The 20,595-nt window shown below is 33.8% G+C and overlaps 2 protein-coding genes across 2 annotated transcripts in view; one reads left to right on the top strand and one right to left on the bottom strand.

Annotated features, from left to right (window-relative positions):
• Positions 1-20,595, top strand: part of LOC130236970 (guanylin) — an 89,665-nt gene that overhangs the window by 45,750 nt on the left and 23,320 nt on the right. The window lies entirely within an intron of this gene.
• alpl (alkaline phosphatase, biomineralization associated) overlaps positions 1,067-20,595 on the bottom strand; it is a 43,650-nt gene continuing 24,121 nt past the window's right edge. The window contains exons 5-12 of the mRNA XM_056467733.1: positions 19,933-20,107; positions 19,063-19,238; positions 16,755-16,895; positions 13,070-13,139; positions 12,860-12,994; positions 10,109-10,300; positions 9,911-10,030; positions 1,067-4,807 (exon numbers count right to left, since the gene is read on the bottom strand). Coding sequence (XP_056323708.1) covers positions 4,539-4,807; positions 9,911-10,030; positions 10,109-10,300; positions 12,860-12,994; positions 13,070-13,139; positions 16,755-16,895; positions 19,063-19,238; positions 19,933-20,107 — 1,278 coding nt within the window. The 3' untranslated portion in view covers positions 1,067-4,538. The remainder of the gene's footprint in view (positions 4,808-9,910; positions 10,031-10,108; positions 10,301-12,859; positions 12,995-13,069; positions 13,140-16,754; positions 16,896-19,062; positions 19,239-19,932; positions 20,108-20,595) is intronic.

Raw genomic sequence — 20,595 nt, 5'->3', positions numbered from 1 at the left:
TACAATACAACATAGGGAAAATTACAGACTGTCTTAGTTTTCTTATTTCCCCACTATTACCTCAAAATAAAATAAATAAAACGTATGAATTAAAAAAGTTTGCATTAAGCAATCAATATTTCCTCTATCTAGTTATTTACTGTGTATTAGAACTGATATCACTGAACAGGGTAAGCCTATGATATACACAAAAAATAAACGTTATTTTTTGTCTGTATTTTTTTACAGAATTTTCCAGTTTTTTCGTTATACAGTGAAATACCTGTTGTCTTTTAACTGAAAACTGAAAAAATGCTTGTCTAATTAATTTATATCATGATTCTTTTTATCTCCCCTTAAATTCTTATATTGTAGTCCTTTTAAAAAATCAAATTTCAAAAAATATTTCCCAAAATACCTTACGTTTACGTAATTGTTGTTGAATTGAAGAAAATTTGTGTGATTATTCCAGAAAATTTGTAGCCATTTATTACCACTACTACTATTCTTATTATTATTATTATTATTATTATTATTATTATTATATTGAAGTATCTATACAAACTATCTCCACTATATTGATTCAACAATCTACAAAGACATTAAAACTTTACAATTAACTTCATAAGTTACCTTTATAACTTCCTAATATGCACAAACAGTAGCCCACATCTAAGTGACTTAGTTTTAACTAATAGACACATAGTTATAATTATCTAATCATATAAAATTCTTAATAATTACATTACACACTGTATAATGATTTCATAGGCCTCTAAAGTCTACCTCTAAAGTATAGACTATTGCAAGCTGAAGCTCCTGACTTATTTGACCAGACATTTGTCACAATTGTGATTTTTATGGAAATGCACCTACGCGCTATGCTCATAATGTGCCATAAAATATCCATCCCTCAATCCTGACAACAGCAACCATTCGAAACGTTAAGCTTCATAAGCATCTAAATGTCATTATTAGTCATTTTCTTTTCTCATATTGCTCACTAAGGCCCTTTATACAGTGTCTAATCTCTTTCGCTAAACCACAACACTGAACAAAACCGCCTGAAACAGAATGACACCACATCTTCCCACACATATTTTCTTTATTGTGTAATTTCTGCATCTCCAGAGTTTTTTGTATATTTAATGAGTTTTGCAGTAACAGCATGTTTGAATTGGACTCTAACTGAATATCCAATCAAAATAAATGCTCGGCCATTTACTTCAAATCTATATTTTTGTTATCATTCATGAACTGCTGACATTCATAGAGAGACTCACAGACTGCTAGACACAAATAACAAATGGACAGTTAGCGTTCAGATTCTGCACTCAAAACAATTACGTGGAAACATGATGGATAAACATAACAAAAACATAAACCACATTTGCTTCTACTTTCAGCATCAAGCATGTTTACAATTCAGACGGTAATGCAGTTTGTTTTGCATACAAAGAATTCCGCCAAAAAATCAACAATTAAGGGAAACATTAACTTTTTTTGTAAATAGGCTCATTTTACAACTGCCCTAGAGTTAAACTGTTGTGTTTTACTATTTTTTAAAATCCATTCAGCCAATCTGCACTTTTAGCTTAGCTTAGCATAAATCATTGAATCAGATTAACGAGTTTATTTTGTAGTTATATCATGTACTAAGACCAATGGAAAATGTAAAAAACTGCCTTTAAAATAGTTTCCAGCTAGGTAACAGTGGTGTCTGTGATCTTTTCATTATTTTTTGAGCAAGATGCTAATGGTCTAATCCGATTCAATAATTTATGCTAAGCTAAGCTAAAAGTGCGTCACCAGACACAGAAATCAGCTGAATGGATTATAAAACGGTAAAACTCAAATGCTTAACTCTAAGTGACTTGTAAAATGAGTCTATTAAAAAAAGTGGAGTGTCCCTTTAAAAGAGTAAGAGTAGTTGCTGATGGTTGTTTTGAACTGGTCTTTATGAGGGGTGTTTTGCCCATATGAAGAGAGGTAGATTGTATTTGACTTCAAATGTAAGACAAAATAGAAATGCTGTGTGAAAAAGATGATACTTTTTTGATGAGTATTTTTTTGTATTAGGTGTGGTAGTGTATTATAAAATGATCCTCTAATAATCACGGACTGTGGTTTGGTTTGGTTTAGTTGTAGTGGACATTTAATTCCTTCTTTCTTAAATTTTTTGGACAAATATCAGTTAGATTCACACTATAAAACCTTCTGAAACATCTAAAAAGCATTTATTTGTTGTAATTATTTTCTCAAAGATCACAAAAGAAGCAAAATCAGATCTGTTCTATTTTATGAACTTATTTTTCAGAGAAATCTTGTTTATTTGATCAAAAATACAGTAGAAATATTACACTCTAAAACAATGATGGTTTGTCATAACCCAACTTTGGGTTGTTTTTTTCAATTCAATTTAAATGACACTTTTAAAGCCAAAGGTTGGGTTTGTCCATCTTGGGGTAAATATGGACAAACCCAACAGTTAATTAAAAAATTCATTAAATTCAATATTTTGCCCAATGTATTTGACCCAATACTGGGTTAGTATAACTCATCACGGTTTAAATTGTAACTTCATAAATGTTTTTACAGTAATTTTAATGAATTCAATGTATCTTTGCTTAAACGTTTTCAAAATTTCACATCTAAAATTTGTGCCTTTTCAGCTTGTTATTTACAACACTTTGTTTGGATCCTGCAATTTGTAAATTACTTCATAAAACATCATTTATTTCCATCATAAGCCATGTTTTCGTCTGACTACATTTTGCATTTATTAATCTGAATGTTTTTCTTTCTTAAAGGCATAGTTCACCCAAAACTGGAAGTTCTATCATCATTTACTCAGCCTTTGCTTGTCAGCAAACCTGTTTGAGTTTCTTTCATCTGTTTAATACAAAAGATTCTATTTTTTTTAAAAGTTGAAAACTTGTAACCATTGACTTCCATAGTATTTGTGGCCATAAACTTAGGATTACTCAACATTACAACCAAAAGCAGAGATTGATCATATACACACATCACGTGCGCCGATCCGCCGACAGCACATTGGCTTTTTACTACAGACACTGTTTACTAACAAGGTGCCAAATACTGGCCTGGCATATCTGCAATACAGCGTTTTGAGAAATGCTGGTTGTTTTGAAACCGTTTTCATGTAGATGTAAAACTTTTTCTAAACGCAAGAAACAAGTTTAGTTTTTGTTGTTATGTAAACGTAGCCTTTGTATTTTGTAAATGTATCTCAATAGCTCTGTTTGCATCCAAATATGCTAACTAAAATTATTTGTTTAAATTCTTTCGTTAATTCATTTTCCCTCAGCTTAGTTCCTTATTTATCAGGGGTCGCAGCGTATGCCCTTCCAGCCGCAACCCAGTACTGGGAAACACCCATACACACTCACTATGGTCAATTTAGTTCATTCAATTCACCTTGATAGCGCATGTCTTTGTACTGTTGGACAAACTGGACCAGCTAGGACTCGAACCAGCGACCTTCTTGCTGTGAGGCGACAGTGCTAACCACTGAGCCACCGTGCTGCACAGTTTAAATTTAACAAGGATAACGCATAAAACATTTGCGAATAAAGCACCGTTTCCCTCCAATGAGTCAAAAAAACCAAAATCTTCACTTCCTGATAAAATGGCACCAAACTTCAAAATGAAAAATGGACTTTGCTGGGGTAGAAGAAGCCATCATGGGCCTTTTTTCTTATATATTATAATATATGACTTGCGCCTTAGAAGACGAAGACAAAACGCAGAGAACACATGGTTCTTGGGGTAATAATACTCAACTACTTTGATGTTGAACTTTGGCTGAGAGATTTTGGAATGGCCAAAACCACATTTCAGAATCTGTTGGTCTATTGGTTTGTCCATTAATGGCTTTCTATCACAACAATTGTCATCAAATAACTGTTAAAACAAAAATAACATGACTTTTTGAAACGCATAATGAAATTTATTCAATAAATGTGTTTCAATCATAGTTTATGTACATTTTTTCTTATGGGATAAAAAGTTTTTCTACTCAGTTGCGCACACAATTGTTTTTTTTTTTTATGTATGCGCATCTTGACATTTCCATTAAGCATTTTTTAAAGAAATAATCGCACAACAAATAAGTAAATGGAAACAGCTAATAATTACCATTTTTAAGCTTTCGTCAAAATATCTTCAATTTTGTTCAACAAAAGAAAGAAACAAAGTTTGGAACCACTTGAGGCTGGGTAAATAATACGTACATTTTCATTTTAGACTGAACTAACCCTTTAAACACCAACATCACATTCATGCACTGAATCACTCTAACTGAATCATTCTTACTTGTGTTTTAAAAAACAAAGCGCATTTGACATTGTCTTCACATCATTGCAGCAGAATCTCAAACTGGCCTCTTCAGGTTCTCCAAAACACCCACACATTGGTCCCGATGCTGATAAATGCTTAAAAACTAAAACCATGTATTGTCAAAAACAACATCATCTCTGCTTAAAAGAAAGAGTAAGGAAAGTTCTTGATCTGAAGACATCTTAATAAGAGAAGAAGGGTCAGCAGAGCAGCCATTTGACTAAGAGAAGAAAGAGCAGCGCTGGAGAGATGTGACTGAAGGATGAAGAAGAGCCCGAGTTTGTCCGGCAGTGGTCTTTGTTTTGGCCGATACAGGCAGCGTAGGCCATTACGTGAGGGATGTAGTGCTGCTCCTGAACACCGTGAAGAAGATGAGCCATGGGGCCTTTAGAGAAGATGGCCACGTCTTCGCCTCCATGAGTCTCCATGCGCAGAGGAACCGCAGACTGAGCCTGATAGTTGTTTTGCTCTGGTGGCAGAAGATGGACCAGATGTTAGGATATCAAAATGGCATTTATTTATCAGTTGGATGAGATAATTTTTTTTAATAAAGATTTTTATTAAATAACACAAACTACATTGGTGAAATAATAATAATATTAATCATTTAAATTAATATTTCTGGATTTAGAGAAATAAGTGATAATTATAATGTTATATTAAAATTTGATTACCATTAATATCCCATTATTTAATAAACCTACTAAGCTTAAAGATTAATGTAAAATCCAAATGATAGTATCCTCAATGCATTTGTTTCTTATGGAAATGAATAAATGAATCATTAAAATGTTGTATTATACATATAGAAATATAATTCATATTTAATATAAATGTTAATACATGAAACAAACAATAGGGTAACACTTCATTTTGATGGTCCATTTGAGTATTAGTAGACTGTGTGCTTAATATCTGCTGATACTGCTCCTTTAACAGACATTTAACTGACTTTAAGAAACTTTGCAAGTACATGCCAACTTACACTAACCCTAACCCCAACAGTCTACTTATTATCTAATGAGAATTAGTTGGAATGTAGATGCAATGTAACTTAAATTCAACAAACGGACCATCAGAATAAAGTCTGACCAACAAAAGGATGTAGCCTGAAAGCATTTATTAATAATTATGAGAAGTAAATATACAATTATAGTGTTAGATTTGAGTTTAATTCAGATTAATTTAAAATAGAAAACACTACATTATTAATATTACCAAATAAAATTTGGAGCAGTAGTATGTAGTCTGAAAGTGTTACTCAATAATTAAGAGTAATAAATAAATACTTAATTTTATATGAAAATTAAATGACAATTAATAAGTTAATATTGAACAATTTTAGTTCAATATTATATTTGACGGTTTGTAGTCAAAAGTTAAATAGGAGAAATAAACAAGTAATTATAATGTTATTTTGAAACTAAATCACAATTAATCTAAAATTTATATTTAAGACAACACTGCTTTAATTAAATATTAATCTAAATATGAACAAATTAATATTAAAAACATGATCTTTTAAGCTACTTCTAAAAAATTAACACATATAAATGAGTAATTACAAAGCTGTATTATTATTTAATAAGCACTAATTGAATATTAATATGACTATTAACTTAAAAATAACACCATGTGTGAAAGCGTGAAAGATTTCTGAATTATTATTAAAAGGATGAAATAAATAGTTTATTGTAGATTTATTAAAATTACTGTTAAATAATAGGTAATGCTGTTAAATAATAAATGAACAATTTAAAACAACAGTATCCAGCCAGAACATATACTTATATACTTAATACTTACATTCATTCATTCATTCATTTTCTTTTCGGCTTAGTCCCTTTATTAATCTGGGGTTGCCACAGCGGAATGAACCGCCAACTTATCCAGCATATGTTTTATGCAGCGGATGCCCTTCCAGCCACAACCCAACACTGGGAAACATCCATATACTCTTGCATTCACACTCATACACTACGGACAATTTAGCGTACCCAATTCACCTATAGCGTATGTGTTTGGACTGTGGGGGGAACCGGAGCACCCGGAGGAAACCCACGCGAACACGGGGAGAACATGCAAACTTCACACAGAAATGCCAACTGACCCAGTTAATACTTACATTAAATTCTGTAATTATTTAACTAAAAAATAATAAATAGGGAAATAAAGTAGTGTGCTTCCTCTGTTTAACATTTTTACAGTTGTTATTTATGTTGTACATTTGACATTTCCATATGAACTGATGTGCTTTATCAGTAAAAAAAAAACAGCTACTGAAGCAGACAAACCTTTGCTGCAGGATAATAATGAAATAAAGAGGGGAAGAAAAGCAATGAAGAAGAGAATGAAACAGAGATGCCGACCAGAACAATAGCCATAATTCTATGACTTGTCAAACATTTAGAGGGAGAGGAAGAAAGATGAGTGGTGAAACCGAGAGAGAGATGCTCTATGTCATCATTCACCGGCTGCTGAGTTTGACATTCAGAGCTGACACTGAATCAGAGAACAGCTGGCCAGCCATTCCATTCAATGAAGACTTAAAGGAGTAATCAACCTTTCTTTTTTTGGAAATAGTTCTACAACTGCTTTTGAGTTCACATGTTGAGTTTGACCATTTTTTAATCCAGGTCCGGCGCTGGCACTTTTAACTTTAGCTTAGCCAAGCATGAGTTATTGAATCAGATTTAATACATAAAATATTTCAGAAAAAGATTGATTTGACTCTAAATGACCTCATGGGTTAAGGCTGGAAGACATTGGAAAAATCTAACATTGGGATATTTTTGTTTTTGTATAATATATACAGTTTAAGTCAGAATTATTAGCCCTCCTGAATTATTAGCCACCCTGTATAATTTTTTCCCCAGTTTCTGTTTAAAGGAGAGAAGATTTTTTTAAGACTTTTCTAAACATAGTAGTTTTAATAACTAATTTCTAATATTTCTAATGTCTTCTTTTATCTTTGCCATGATGACCGTAAATAATATTTTAAAAGATTTTTTAAAACAGCTTAAAGTGCAATTTAAAGGCTTAATTAGATTAATGTAATGTAATGTGAACGGGACGCTGACAAAAAATGTGCGGATCCAAACGCAGGTTTGTTAAACAGAGATGGTCAGGCAAGCAATGGTCAACACAGGGGCAAACAGATGTACACAGGAAATCCAGAGTCATAGTCAAATATCAGGGGAATGGTCGGTACAGGCAGGCAACATAAACAAACAAAACAAGGCGAGGGTCAAAAACAAGGCAAGGCAAGCACGTTGTAATGTTCACAATACAGTATAACAAGACTCAGCACTGATGTATGGGAGAGTGCTCTGTTTATAGTCCGGGTAATGAATGAATGAGCTTCAGGTGTGAATGTGAGTAAGCGCTGCATGACAAGATTTGTGGTCCATATAACGGCGAATTTGTAGTTCTTTATTGAACTGTGTGTTTACCAGTGATCTGCAGCTGCTAGATCGCTGGTGATCATAACAGTATAACAGTGGTTTATTTTGTAAACAATTGAAAAAATATTAAGATGCTAATGATATTAAGCTTAAATTTGTTTTAAAATAATTAAAAACTGCTTTTATTCTAGTCGAAATAAAACAAATAAGACTTTCTCCATAAGAAAAAATATTATAAGAAATACTGTGAAAAATTCCTTGCTGAGTTAAACATCATTTAGGAAATATTTTAAAAAAAGAAAAAAAAATACAGGAGGGCAAATAAATTTGACCTTAACTGTATATATATTGTGATATGAATACAATTTCCCCAGATTGTGAATAGCTCTATTTTATTGAATTTGATTTACTGGGATAATTTTGTAGGGGCATAATTTATGTATAGTCAAGCATGAAATGATTCATACCACCAGCAAATTCTGACTTTAAGTTACTTTTATTCAACCAGCAATTTTTATTTATTTTTTACCAGAAATGATACCAGCATTTCACAAAAGATAATTAGACAATATACAAGAGGTATCATTGAGGAAAAAAAAAAAAAAAAAAATATATATATATATATATATATATATATATATATATATATATATATATATATATATATATATATATATATATATATATATATATATATATATATATATATATATATATATATAAACAAACAAACAAACAAGTGGCATGTCCTAAATGCCAGGGGGTTTGAATAAAATACCCTGTATATAAATAAATTACAAGCATAATTAAATACAATAGAACAAAGGGGAAAAAAGATATAAACCATGCATTGTGGTTTTCTGGGGAGTCTAAAAGTATTCAGGTACAGAAATTGAATAATCAAGCTGTCATTGTAAAAAATAATCCAATTAAATGAATGCTTTGAACTCTCCTGAAATGCTCACACACTATACAGCCCTTAAAACACATGCAGAAAATAAACGTTCACTCCATTATGATTCAACTTTACAATGACAATTCTCATGTGTTCTGAATTGTTATCCCTGTCAAATATAATCCAGACTCAACATTGCAGATCCTGCAGATGTGACAATGTAATATAGCAATATCAATACTGACACGATATAATTGTGCAGCCCTAGTATGGTTTGCCAACTGAGCTTATGAATTGCTTCTAAACCAGAATCGTGATTTGAAAGGGTGTGATGTTCAAATCGCAAAAACTGTGATTGTTTCGATGTGCTATCAAATATGGTAATAAACATAGTTTTTCGACAGTTAACATTGACTATTCGTAAGCACATTATCTTTAACAATGAGAAAATGTAACAATCTAAATGTGAAGGGTTTTTTGTTGACCTTTTGGCTTCAGAATTATTTCTGTTCTTTGCACTTTAAATGGCAAAAACGTTGTTGTTTTAACCATATTGTAGGTTATCGTCTGTGTTTTACTGATGTAAAATTGTTTACAGTGTGTTTAGAGTCTTAAAAGTATATTAAATAAACTAAATTGGCCATACTGTACGTTTGAATGAGTGTGTATGGATGAGGTGGCAGCTAGAAGGACATCCGCTGTATAAAACATATGCTGGATAGGTTGGCGGTTCATTCCACTGTGGCGACCCCTAAACAAATAAAGGGGCTAAGCTACGGGAAAATCAATGAATTAATGTAGTTATTTTTTTAATTTGTCATGACAACTGACATCTTGATTTAAATAAATGGCAACAATGTTTAAGAGCTTTTAAATAAACAGAAGCATAGTCTAGCATGTGTGTAGTCTTTTTTTTGGCTCTGTTAAAACCACGACATCAAACTTGTAGCTCTTTTTATGAAATGATAGTAAATCACAATTTTGATTAGAGAAATCGCAATGAGATCATGCAGTCCTACTCATCTTATATCCTCAAAATGGATTGTAAGCATTCCAATCCATCAAGCGTGCCATCAGATCTGAGCACCCACCCTTAAAGTACTGTACTCCCTACAGAGTATACAGTAGGCTTTTTTTTTTCCATTATATGTCTTAGCGGTTACGTGACATGCCATTAAAAGAGGGAAAAAACAACCAAACAGGAACAATTAAACCCAAAGCAGCATTCCAATCCTCCCAAAAGTAGATCCCCAGAAAGCCTGTAATTACTTACCGTAGTCCACCGTTGAGACGTTTTCTCTGGCACCGTTGACCAACTTAAACCCTGGGCCATTTCCATAAAGAATAGCTGTGAAAGGCTTCTGGTCGACGTCACTCAACGTAGGGGCCAAGCCTGTAGAAAGTACACTTAAAGGTCAATACATGGGCCAAATTTACAGCCTACTCTGTAATTAAAGAGCTCATCATTTACCAAAGATGGAGTTTCCTCGTGGTGTGTAGCCTCCAAAACTGAAGACGTGAGAGTGATCGGCTGTGACCACGGTTAGCGTGTCATAATCGCTAGTCAGGAGACCAGCTCTAGTAATGGCCCGGTCCATTTCCACAGCTTCATGTAAGGCCTGCTTGGCTTTTCCCTCATGGTGTCCGTGGTCAATGCGTCCACCTGTCATGTAGATATACTTTAGCTCTAAAAACATCTTTGTGATATCTTTCCATTGTTGATATTGAGTGTATATTGACCTACAGTAACCTCCGATTGGCTATTTCAGCAGATATGTGATTGTCAAAGATGACCCATTTTTGATATAAAACAAATGGACACAAGTATATGTAAATGGACTAGTAAATGGATTATCATGAAAGATTGCACTTATTATTTTTCTTTTAAACTGCTGGTGTCTATTAAATGCAAACAATGCATATAATTTTACTTTCCGTTCAGGCCAGGGGTGTCCAAACTGGGTGTCTAGCTGCATAGTTTTGCTCCAGCTTCCTTCAACATATCTGGTGGAAATTTGTAGTATACCTAGAAAGAGCTTGATAAGCTGGTTCAAGTGTGTCTAACTGGGGTTAGAACTACAATATGTGGGGCACCAGCCCTACAGGACAGCGTTTGGGCACCCCTGGTTTAGGCAATGTGTAGATACAAACGCATATTTTTACAAGTGTTTTGTGAACATTTAGGGTGTCTATTGGTGCTCTCTCTCTCTCTCTCTCTCTCTCTCTCTCTCTCTCTCTCTCTCTCTCTCTCTCTCTCTCTCTCTCTCTCTCTCTTTCTCTCTCTCTCTCTCTCTCTCTCTCTCTCTCTCTCTCTCTCTCTCTCTATATATATATATATATATATATATATATATATATATATATATATATATATATAATATATAATTAGTGTTTGTAGCCCCGCCCCCTTTTGAAAAGAGCACAATCTCATTTAAATTTAAAGCGACAGACACCAAAATGGAAAGCCTAAAAGGGGCAGTTTCAAAGAGTTATTAAAAAAAACTGTGTGGTATTTTGAGCTGAAACTTCACATCCACACTCTAGGGACATCAGAGACTTACTTTATCTTGTAAGAAGGAACATAATAGGTCCCCTTTAAGATACAGATCAGGGCAAACTATTTTAAACAATTAAACATTGTTTAAATGGCTGACCCCTGCTTACATCTTGTTTTGTTGTCTTTCAGGGGGGTGCATCAAGTGTTAATTAGGGGGGTTAAACCCCCTGTAATTTGTACTTTGATTTGATTCCCATTAATATACAATAATATAAAATTAAATAGCAATTTTGATTGTTTAATGTAATGTGATTAAAGCTGAGATCCTGTAGTGCAACTTTTATATCAAATTAATTCACTTACATTTACTTAATCAGGTAAACTTTATTAAAACATTATTTGATTACCCATTATATAATCATTTGATTATCCGTTATATAATTAAACAGAATGTTTTCATGTAATGTGACAGTTGCTGAGATGTTGCACTGCTCTTTTTAAATTCATTAATTCATGCATTTTAATGGAATTAATTAGTGTTTTAAAGTGCTATTCTTGTCACATTGTGTTGCTACGAGCAAACTGAGATTATCATACAATTATTTTTAATCAATGCTTGAAGTGAATTTTTAAACTCAATCCTCATCATCCAAAAGTTTTGTGAAATTAATATTTATACACCTTTTTTAAAATCACCATCTATTCTATTATCATTATTTTATTAATATCAATATTAATAATTAACATATTAGGCCGTCACGGTGTCGCAGTGGGTAGCAAAATCTCCTCACAGCAAGAAGGTCGCTGGTGGAGCCCTCAGCTGATTCAGTTGGCATTTCTGTGTGGAGTTTGCATGTTCTCCGCATGTTCGAATGGGCTTCCTCTGGGTGCTCCGGTTTCCCCCACAAGTCCAAAGACATGCGCTATAGGTGAATTGGATAAGCTAAATTGGCCATAGTGTATGTGTGTGAATGAGTGTGTATGGGTGTTTCCAAGTGATGGGTTGCAGCTGGAAGGGCATAAAACATATGCTGGATAAGTTGCCGGTTCATTCCACAGTGGCGACCCCTTATTATTAAAGGGACTAAACTGAAAATAAAGGAACTTAGGGGACTAGGGACTAAGCTGAAGAGAAAATGAATGAATGAATGAATGAATGAATGAATGAATGAATGAATGAATGAATGAGGTAACAATAAACATATTAAAAACTTTCTATTTTCTATTTTCTAATTGGATTAAATTATGTTGTAATAATAATATGAATACTATTAAATTACTTTAATAAAATAATCATATTTAATGTATTTACAATAATTAATACTTGAGCAGCATTTATTGCTTATTGTTTACTACATTTACTAATCGAAGTTGTGCTAGTGAACATTAGTTAACAAACTAACAATGAACTAACATTAACAAAGATAATGTAACAAATGTGTTGTTCATTGTTTATTCATGTTAGTGCATAAATCAACTAACATTAACAAAATTATAAATGTACACTACACATGTATACATATATACTTACATATTTATTTATTTGTTTGTTTATTTAAAAAACAAAACCCCAATAATTTTGATACTAAATATAAAATACTGCCATTCAAAGCAGTTTCACCAGCACTGAAAAATACCACTTAATACTAGCTTAACTAGATGCTGAATTGACCTCCCGGTGCACGTCTGTGCCTTAATGAACAGTGATGTACACTATATTATTACCTTCCACCAGCAAGTAGAATCCACGCTCATTTTTTTTGAGGATCTTAATGGCCACATCCACCATCTCAGTGAGCGAAGGGTCATTTTCTGCATTTCTCTCCAGCTCATAGTTCAGGTCTCCTGGCTCGAACAAACCTGCAGCACACAAACAACAATTAAACACAACAACACCTCAAACAAGCTCACTTAAACAGTGTTCACAAAACTTACCCAACAGATAATCCACGTTATTAGGATTGAGGGAAAGGAGATCCTTTTTGTTCCAAACGTAGTAACCTCTCTGAATAACACAAAGGTTAAGAGTCAAACGAGAGAGAAGTTATAGAAAATGCCATGACATTGTATACTTAAACAGTTTAAACTCCTTTTCATTAGATGTAAATTACAGAAACAATGATTCAGAGAACTTACATCTCCAATAGCACCTCATATCATGTATTATAGCTTGTCAAATTTGCCCCAATTTGGGTGTGAGCAAAAACACAGCTTTTTTTGTGTGTCCCTTTAAATGCAAATGAGCTGCTGCTTTCCAGAAAAAAGGCGGAGCTTTAACACTCCATTTCGTTGAACATACGAGTTGACAAGTCGTAGTTACAATCTCAGATGCTTTTTAATCTCAGATGCCGTTATTTTCTTCAGTAGAAGGGGACGGTGTACTGTCTTTTGATACATTACAAGAAAATTCAAGAGGGTTTGTTACCTTTGCTAATAGAAAATGCAGAGAAAATAATATGCATAGGGTGTGTTTTGTGTTTTAAGGAATTTTCTTTTTTTCCAAATAATCTATGAAGTTACTTTAAAGCTAGTCATATAAATGATTAAAAGACATTACTTTTCTTTTAATAAGTAAAATAAGGTTTGAAAAATTATTAAAGAAACACTTAATGGCACAATATTTAGTTAATTGATACTGTTTTAAACATTTCAAATTATTCATTCATTTATTTTCCTTTGGCTTTAGAGGTCGCCACAGCGGAATGAACCGTCAACTATTCCAGCATATGTTTTATGCAGCGGATGCCCTTCCAGCCACAACCCAACACTGGGAAAAATCCTTTACACACTCATCCACACATACAATACGGCCATTTTAGTTCATCCAATTCACCTATAGCACCTATAGAAACCGGAGCACCCCGAGGAAACCCACGTCAGCATTGGGAGAACATGAAAACTCCACACAGAAATGTCAACTGGTCCAAGTTAGACTTGAGCCAGCGACCTTCTTGCTGTGACTGACAGTGCTAACCACTGAGCCACCATGCAGCCCAATTTAAAATTAGGTTTTTTGTATTGTTTTATAATTGTGGTTTAATGTAAATTTGCCTTTGTTTGGTTGTGGTATTGGTGTCTATTGATATGGTTTAGTGTAAATTTATCCTTTTTTAGGTTTGGTATTTGTTCTGTTGTTTTATTTGAATGTCTTTTTTGGTATTGGTTTGATGATGATTTTGTTAGTCTACAGTACAGTAGTAGTGTCTAATGGGGATCTAAATAAACACAATAAACACATAAAATTTATTAATTGTTATATTATAACACAATCCTGTCAGATTTAAAACATTTTTTGTAAATAAAAATCCTGACTAGCATGGCAAACATTGCATCCATCAATTCCGCAATGTTTCTTATTGGCACACACTCAACTCGGGAACTCTGGGATTAAAAAAGGTCAAGGTTCCCATTCGTAATACTGTCTTTGTGGTGCCATCTATACTTTAAACTTGTTCTATGATTTTTCAGACATAACTTGAACACACCATTGTTCACAATACATAATAGATGTGCATAGGCATGGGACGATAACTGTTTTCAAGGTTTGGAAAAGTCAAGGTTTTAAAACCGCTAAACATTTCTGTAATACTGTTCCTAAGGTATGTGTAAGATTTTTTTATTTACTTTTTTATTATTTTTTTTTTTTAGGACAACAGTATCTCCAGCAGAAAAAAATATCCAAAGATGCTGTTTTAAGTTGTAAAGAAATCTGTGTTTTTGAAACTAATGAAGAGAGCAGAAGTCAATGAATGATTTTAATTATGTAGCCCGACGTGTTTACTGTTCCAAAATATCTTAAATGATTCTCAAAATAAAATATATTGTGTTCAAAGGGGAAAAAAGTTAATTTTTTTACCCAGACATTTAAAACGAATAAATTTTAGAGCAGTACTCACAATACCGTCAAACCGTGAAACCATGATATTTTTATCCAAGGTTATCATACCATCAAAAACTTATACTGGCCCATGCCTGGATGTGCATTTATGAATTGCTCTGGTGATGAGGATTTTCAAGATAAATCTAAAAATGTAACTCTGTACTCTGTGAATACAGTCAGAGAAAATGCTAACTTTAGTCGCATTATTTATACAGCATGTTAACAAGCACATTCAGAAAGAAAATTTGAAAACATTCACAAAATATGAAGTGACAATACCAAATTTAAAATAAAAACATCAAAAACAGCATTGATAGTGAAGCAGTCTAGCGTAAAATATTTTACACTAACTTACACTATATTACACTAAGTCTTGTCGCCTATCCAAGGTTTAGGAACAACAAATAATAACTTGACTTCTAGTTGATCATTTGGTATCAGAAGTGGCTAATATGAAGGACAAAGGCCTCTAGATTACACTTATTTTACCAAAATAAAATATGATCATGCCTTTAGTTATTTAATTAGCACAGTAATGTCTAACTTTACTTAGACAAAAGTCTAGTCACTTAACAGAAAATGCTCTTGCAAGAGTTCATCAAGAATCTTTGAATTCATCTTCAATGCCTCCTCCTTGATCTTACCCCAGACATGCTCAATCATGTTCATGTCTGGTGACTGGACTGACCAATCCTGGAGCAGCTTGACCTTCTTTGCTTTCAGGAACTTTGATGTGGAGGCTGAAGTATGAGAAGGAGCGCTATCCTACTGAAGAATTTGCCCTCTCCTGTGGTTTGTAATGTAATGGGCAGCACAAATGTCTTGATACCTCAGGCTGTTGATGTTGCCATCCACTCTGCAGATCTCTCGCACACCCCATACTGAATATATCCCCAAACCATGATTTTTTCTTCACCAAACTTGACTGATATCTATAAGAATTATAGATCCATGCAGGTTCCAATAGGTCTTCTGCAGTATTTGTGATGATTGGGATGCAGTTCAACAGGTGATTCATCGGAAAAATCGACCTTCTGCCACTTTTCCAAATGATCAACTAGAAGTCAAGTTATTATTTCTTTCCCTTACAACTGGAATCAATGAAAAGACTATTGTCAGGTAGTGTATTGTAACTATAATACACTTTTCGGATATTAATCAGCACATATTCTTTAAAAATGAACCACAATGTGCAGTGGCTTAGATGTCATCTATGTAGACTCTTGTGTTTGTTGCACCATCCAACAGCAGAACATTGGTATTATCTTTAGCTGATGTAAACATTGTAAATCTCCAGCTGGTACAGTGAGTGAGCAGAAATGTGGAACTGCTGTATCGGTGCTGTGGGTGGAAACGTGCAGATCAAGAGCCAGTAATTTATAATAATATTCCCTTCCTAAGTCACTAGGAGAACACTAGGGAATATCTGTAATGCGCTTTCACAACAACAAGTACAGCTTGTCTTGATGTGTTATTAAGTGCACAGCTGTAAAGCCTGCTTTATGGGTCTCAAGAGCATCGGATGAGATTCAGAGAAGTCAATAAACAGGGCATCATCAAAAGAGCACAAATGCACTGCCCGAGCCAGGCCAGCACAGACAGAAAATGAAAAAGAGATTTGTCAGCAGAGGCAAAGCGTGGAAGCGTTTTTTTTTTCCTTTCCTGAACTGAATTGAACATGACATTGTAAATGAAAAGATGGAATGAAGTGCTCTGCGTTTCCCTCGTTTCATCTTTCACCTTCTCTTTCACTCTGTCAATCCACTCCCCCACAAGGTTCCTGCCATCTTTGCGTGTACCGTTCTGTTTCTTGTCTCCTGGATATTCCACGTCTGGGGTGTTTTTGGGGTACATGTTTTTCCGTCCACCCCCCATTATCACCTGCCCATCACAATAATAAAAAAGAGAGACAGCCGTCACAGTGTGCTCCAAAAGAAAAGCTCATTTTAACCAGTTAACAGTTAGGATGATGTTCAATAAAGTAAAATGTTAGTGAATGCTCATCCAAAACTGAACATTCTGTCATCATTTGCTCAACGTCATTACTCTGTTGAACACAAAAGAAGATATTCTGAAGAATGCTGGAAACCTGTGACCATTGACTTGCATAGTATTTGTTTCTCCAACTATGGAAGTCAATGGTTACAGGTTTTCAGCTTTCTTCAAAATATCTTCTTTTGTGTTCAACAGAAGAAAGTAGGGCTACACGATACTGGAAAAAGCTAACATTGCAATATTTTCATTCAATGCGATATATATTGTGATATAAATGTACTTTCATCAAATGACTTGAATAGCTTGAAAGAATTCATAATTTTAGATCGATTTGGATGATTGTGTAGGGGAGCGTATCAGCATAAAATATAATTTTTAAAAAATGACAAGCATAGATAAATACAACAGACAAATGATGCAAATAAACTATAATTGATCATTTTCTGCGAAGTCAAAATAGAATGTAGAAGCAGAAATTAAATGATCACTTTTTAATAATAATAATAATAATAACACTATAATTTTAATTGAGTAAATAATTAAATAATGTTCAATTAATCTGTACGCTACAAACGTTTAGTTTATTGTTCCCAAATGGCTCAAGTTTGCTTCACATTCTTGCAGTCATGCCTTAAAAACACATGCAATTAATAAACTTTCACTTGAAGGTTAAAATTTGAATATACTCCACTTTGTTGTTAACTGTAATATCTGGTCAACTATAATCCCAACTACATTGCAGATCTCTGTGACTATTGTGAACTCACACATTGCAATGTCGATGCTGAAACAATATATTGTGCAGCCCTAGAAGAAAGAAACTCATAAAGGTTTGGAAGCACTTGAGATTAATTAAATAGTATATACGTTTTAATTTTAGGGTGAACTATACTTTTAAACCTCATTAAACATCATCATAATATCGTTCAATAAAAATAATAAAACATGTTAGTAATGACTTGGTATAATTATTTTATTATTACAGTACATTTATTTGTAGTTGTTATGTAAAATAGCTTAAAATAACCATCACAGTATTATAGAATTTATTTAACAGGGATTATTATTAAAATAATAATAGTCAATTAACACTAACAAGCATGTATTGATATTTATTATTGTTAATGCTTATTGTATAATAGTATTATTATCAAACTATACATATAATAATAATAATAATAATGAATATTATTATTATTATTATTATTATTATTATTTCATAAATTAATTCAATCATTGACACATTTTTCGGTTTTATGCAGCGGATGCCCTTCCGCCCGCAACCCAACACTGGGAAACACACATACATACTTGCATTTACACACATACACTACGGCCAATTTAGTTTATTTAATTCACCTGTACCGCATGTCTTTGGACTGTGGGCGAAACCGGAACACCTGGAGGAAACCCACGCAAACACAGGGAAAGCATGCAAACTACAAATGCCAACTGACCCAGCAGGGGCTTAAACCAGCAACCTTCTTGCTGTGAGGCAATCGTGCTACCTTATCACTGCGCCACCATGATGCCAATATTATATCATTAATAAATTGAATTACTTTTTATCATTTCATTTGATCAAATCATAAATTATTCATACAATTAAAATATGTATTAATAATCCTCAACATCATAATCATATAACATTTATTTTTGAATAAACTATTTAACTATAGACCATTTCAATGAGGTAATATCATTGGCCCATAAACATTTCCTGCTTGTTGTCATGTTAATTCATAACTGTAACAAGAGGCAATTCAATCATATTTTAATGTTAAAACGGCCATCATGAGATTATTTTTCAACATGTGTACATTTTTGTATTCTCGGAAGCTATAGAAATTGAAAATGTAAAACAGGACATACGTTAGGACCAATGTTATTGTTTACATCCCTCAAAATGGTCTATAATTCCAAAACAAAGGCATTTAATTTCCATTTTCTTCCTATAAAAGCAGGGAAGCAAATATTAGATTACCAGAAATAAGAATGGTCATACTCAATTCTAAATTAAACCAAAAAGATAAAGATTCAATAAGAATCTTACATTAATATCAGGGATGTTTTCAAAGAGTTGTCTGGCGATGTCTTTGCATCCGCTCTGCAGTGCTTCATTGGGCATGTCTGCATCAGAATACCAGTCTCGATCCACACAGTGGGCATAAGCGGCACTCGGGGTGGCATGGTTCACTCGCGTTGTTGTGACGATTCCTACTGATTTGCCTGGGGGAAAATACAGCAGTTGCAACTGTTAATTATTTCTGTAGGGACATGTCTGTGTTAACCACACTATCTACATGATGTACTTTTTCCTTTATTTATCCAGTAAACAAATACTGTCTATGCAGTTGTTGGACTAACTAAAGCATACATCAGTTTTTGCGATGCAGCTAAGGTCACGCAAAGTGATACGGTACACATTTTAATGCATCAAAAAGCCTGCTCAGATCAGTTCAGGTTATCAGTTTGACACTGATTAGACCTTTTAAACCTCTCAGCTAGAATTTCAAATGTTTATTCAGGTCATGTCGTGCAAATTCCGCTCGGCTACATTCATTCACCTCTACCTTCAGCGGAGGACTTCCATCTTATAAAACGCTTCATTTGTTTTTATTTTCAACGTGAGAATAAAATATGAGGACGCCGTCTGCGTGTTGCGCTCATCAGTCAAACTGTCGCTCTTCTCATTTACTCCTTTTCTTCAGATAAGGATGTGTTTTCTGCAATCCTTTATCAGCTCAACCTGGTTTTTATGCCGGTGTCACCTTTGTTTCTCTCATGCAAAAATACATTAATGGGTTTCTAGCAAAGAAAATGAGCCTGGAAACAAATATCTCATCTATATTCTAATTGCCGTAGAAGTCGGGCAGAAAGGCATTATAGCAGCTGTGTGAGAGGATTGGACAAGGCATCTCACCTGCGTCTTTGGCCCATTTAAGAATGGAGGTGACCTCGTTCCCCTGAGTGGTGTTGCATTGGGATCTCACAGCTGCTGCGCTCACTCCCACCGTGCCCTCGTTGGCTTTGACACCACAGAGGAACGCTGTGGCAGTGCCTGCGCTGTCTGGTACCTGAGCATTGGTGTTATATGTCTGGGGGGGAAACACATGAACCATTGTAAGAGCCCCTGTTAGATTCCCATTGTAGAATTCTGTAGTAGGGCTGGGCCAATCAACGATATTATATTGAATCGCATTAAAATTAATGCCAATAACAATGATAAGCTCTGGACTTTTTTACTCTATATTGATCTAAGAGCCAATCACACAGCAGAATTGTGCAAAAATGGGAATCTAAAAGTGTGTTGGTAATAGAGATGTAGCGAATTTTCAGCCACCAAAAATTTATCAGCCAAAAATAATGGTATGCCATTTAATGGACCCTTTAATTTTTGTGGCTTCAGTAATTGTAGGTGTACTCTTTTAAATCTGAAAAGAAATATCAAAATATATATCGTTATCATTCAATATGGAAAATAATTATCGAGATTGCATTTTAGCAATATCGCCCAGCCCTATTCTGTAGTGATATTTAGGTTTTCTCACGTGCCACCAAGCCGCATTTATAATTTGATCTCAAA

Source organism: Danio aesculapii, chromosome 11 (genome assembly GCF_903798145.1).
Source record: "Danio aesculapii chromosome 11, fDanAes4.1, whole genome shotgun sequence".
Taxonomy (NCBI): Eukaryota; Metazoa; Chordata; class Actinopteri; order Cypriniformes; family Danionidae; genus Danio; species Danio aesculapii.
Note: the sequence above shows the minus strand (reverse complement) of the source record. Positions and strands in the feature narration are given on the sequence as shown.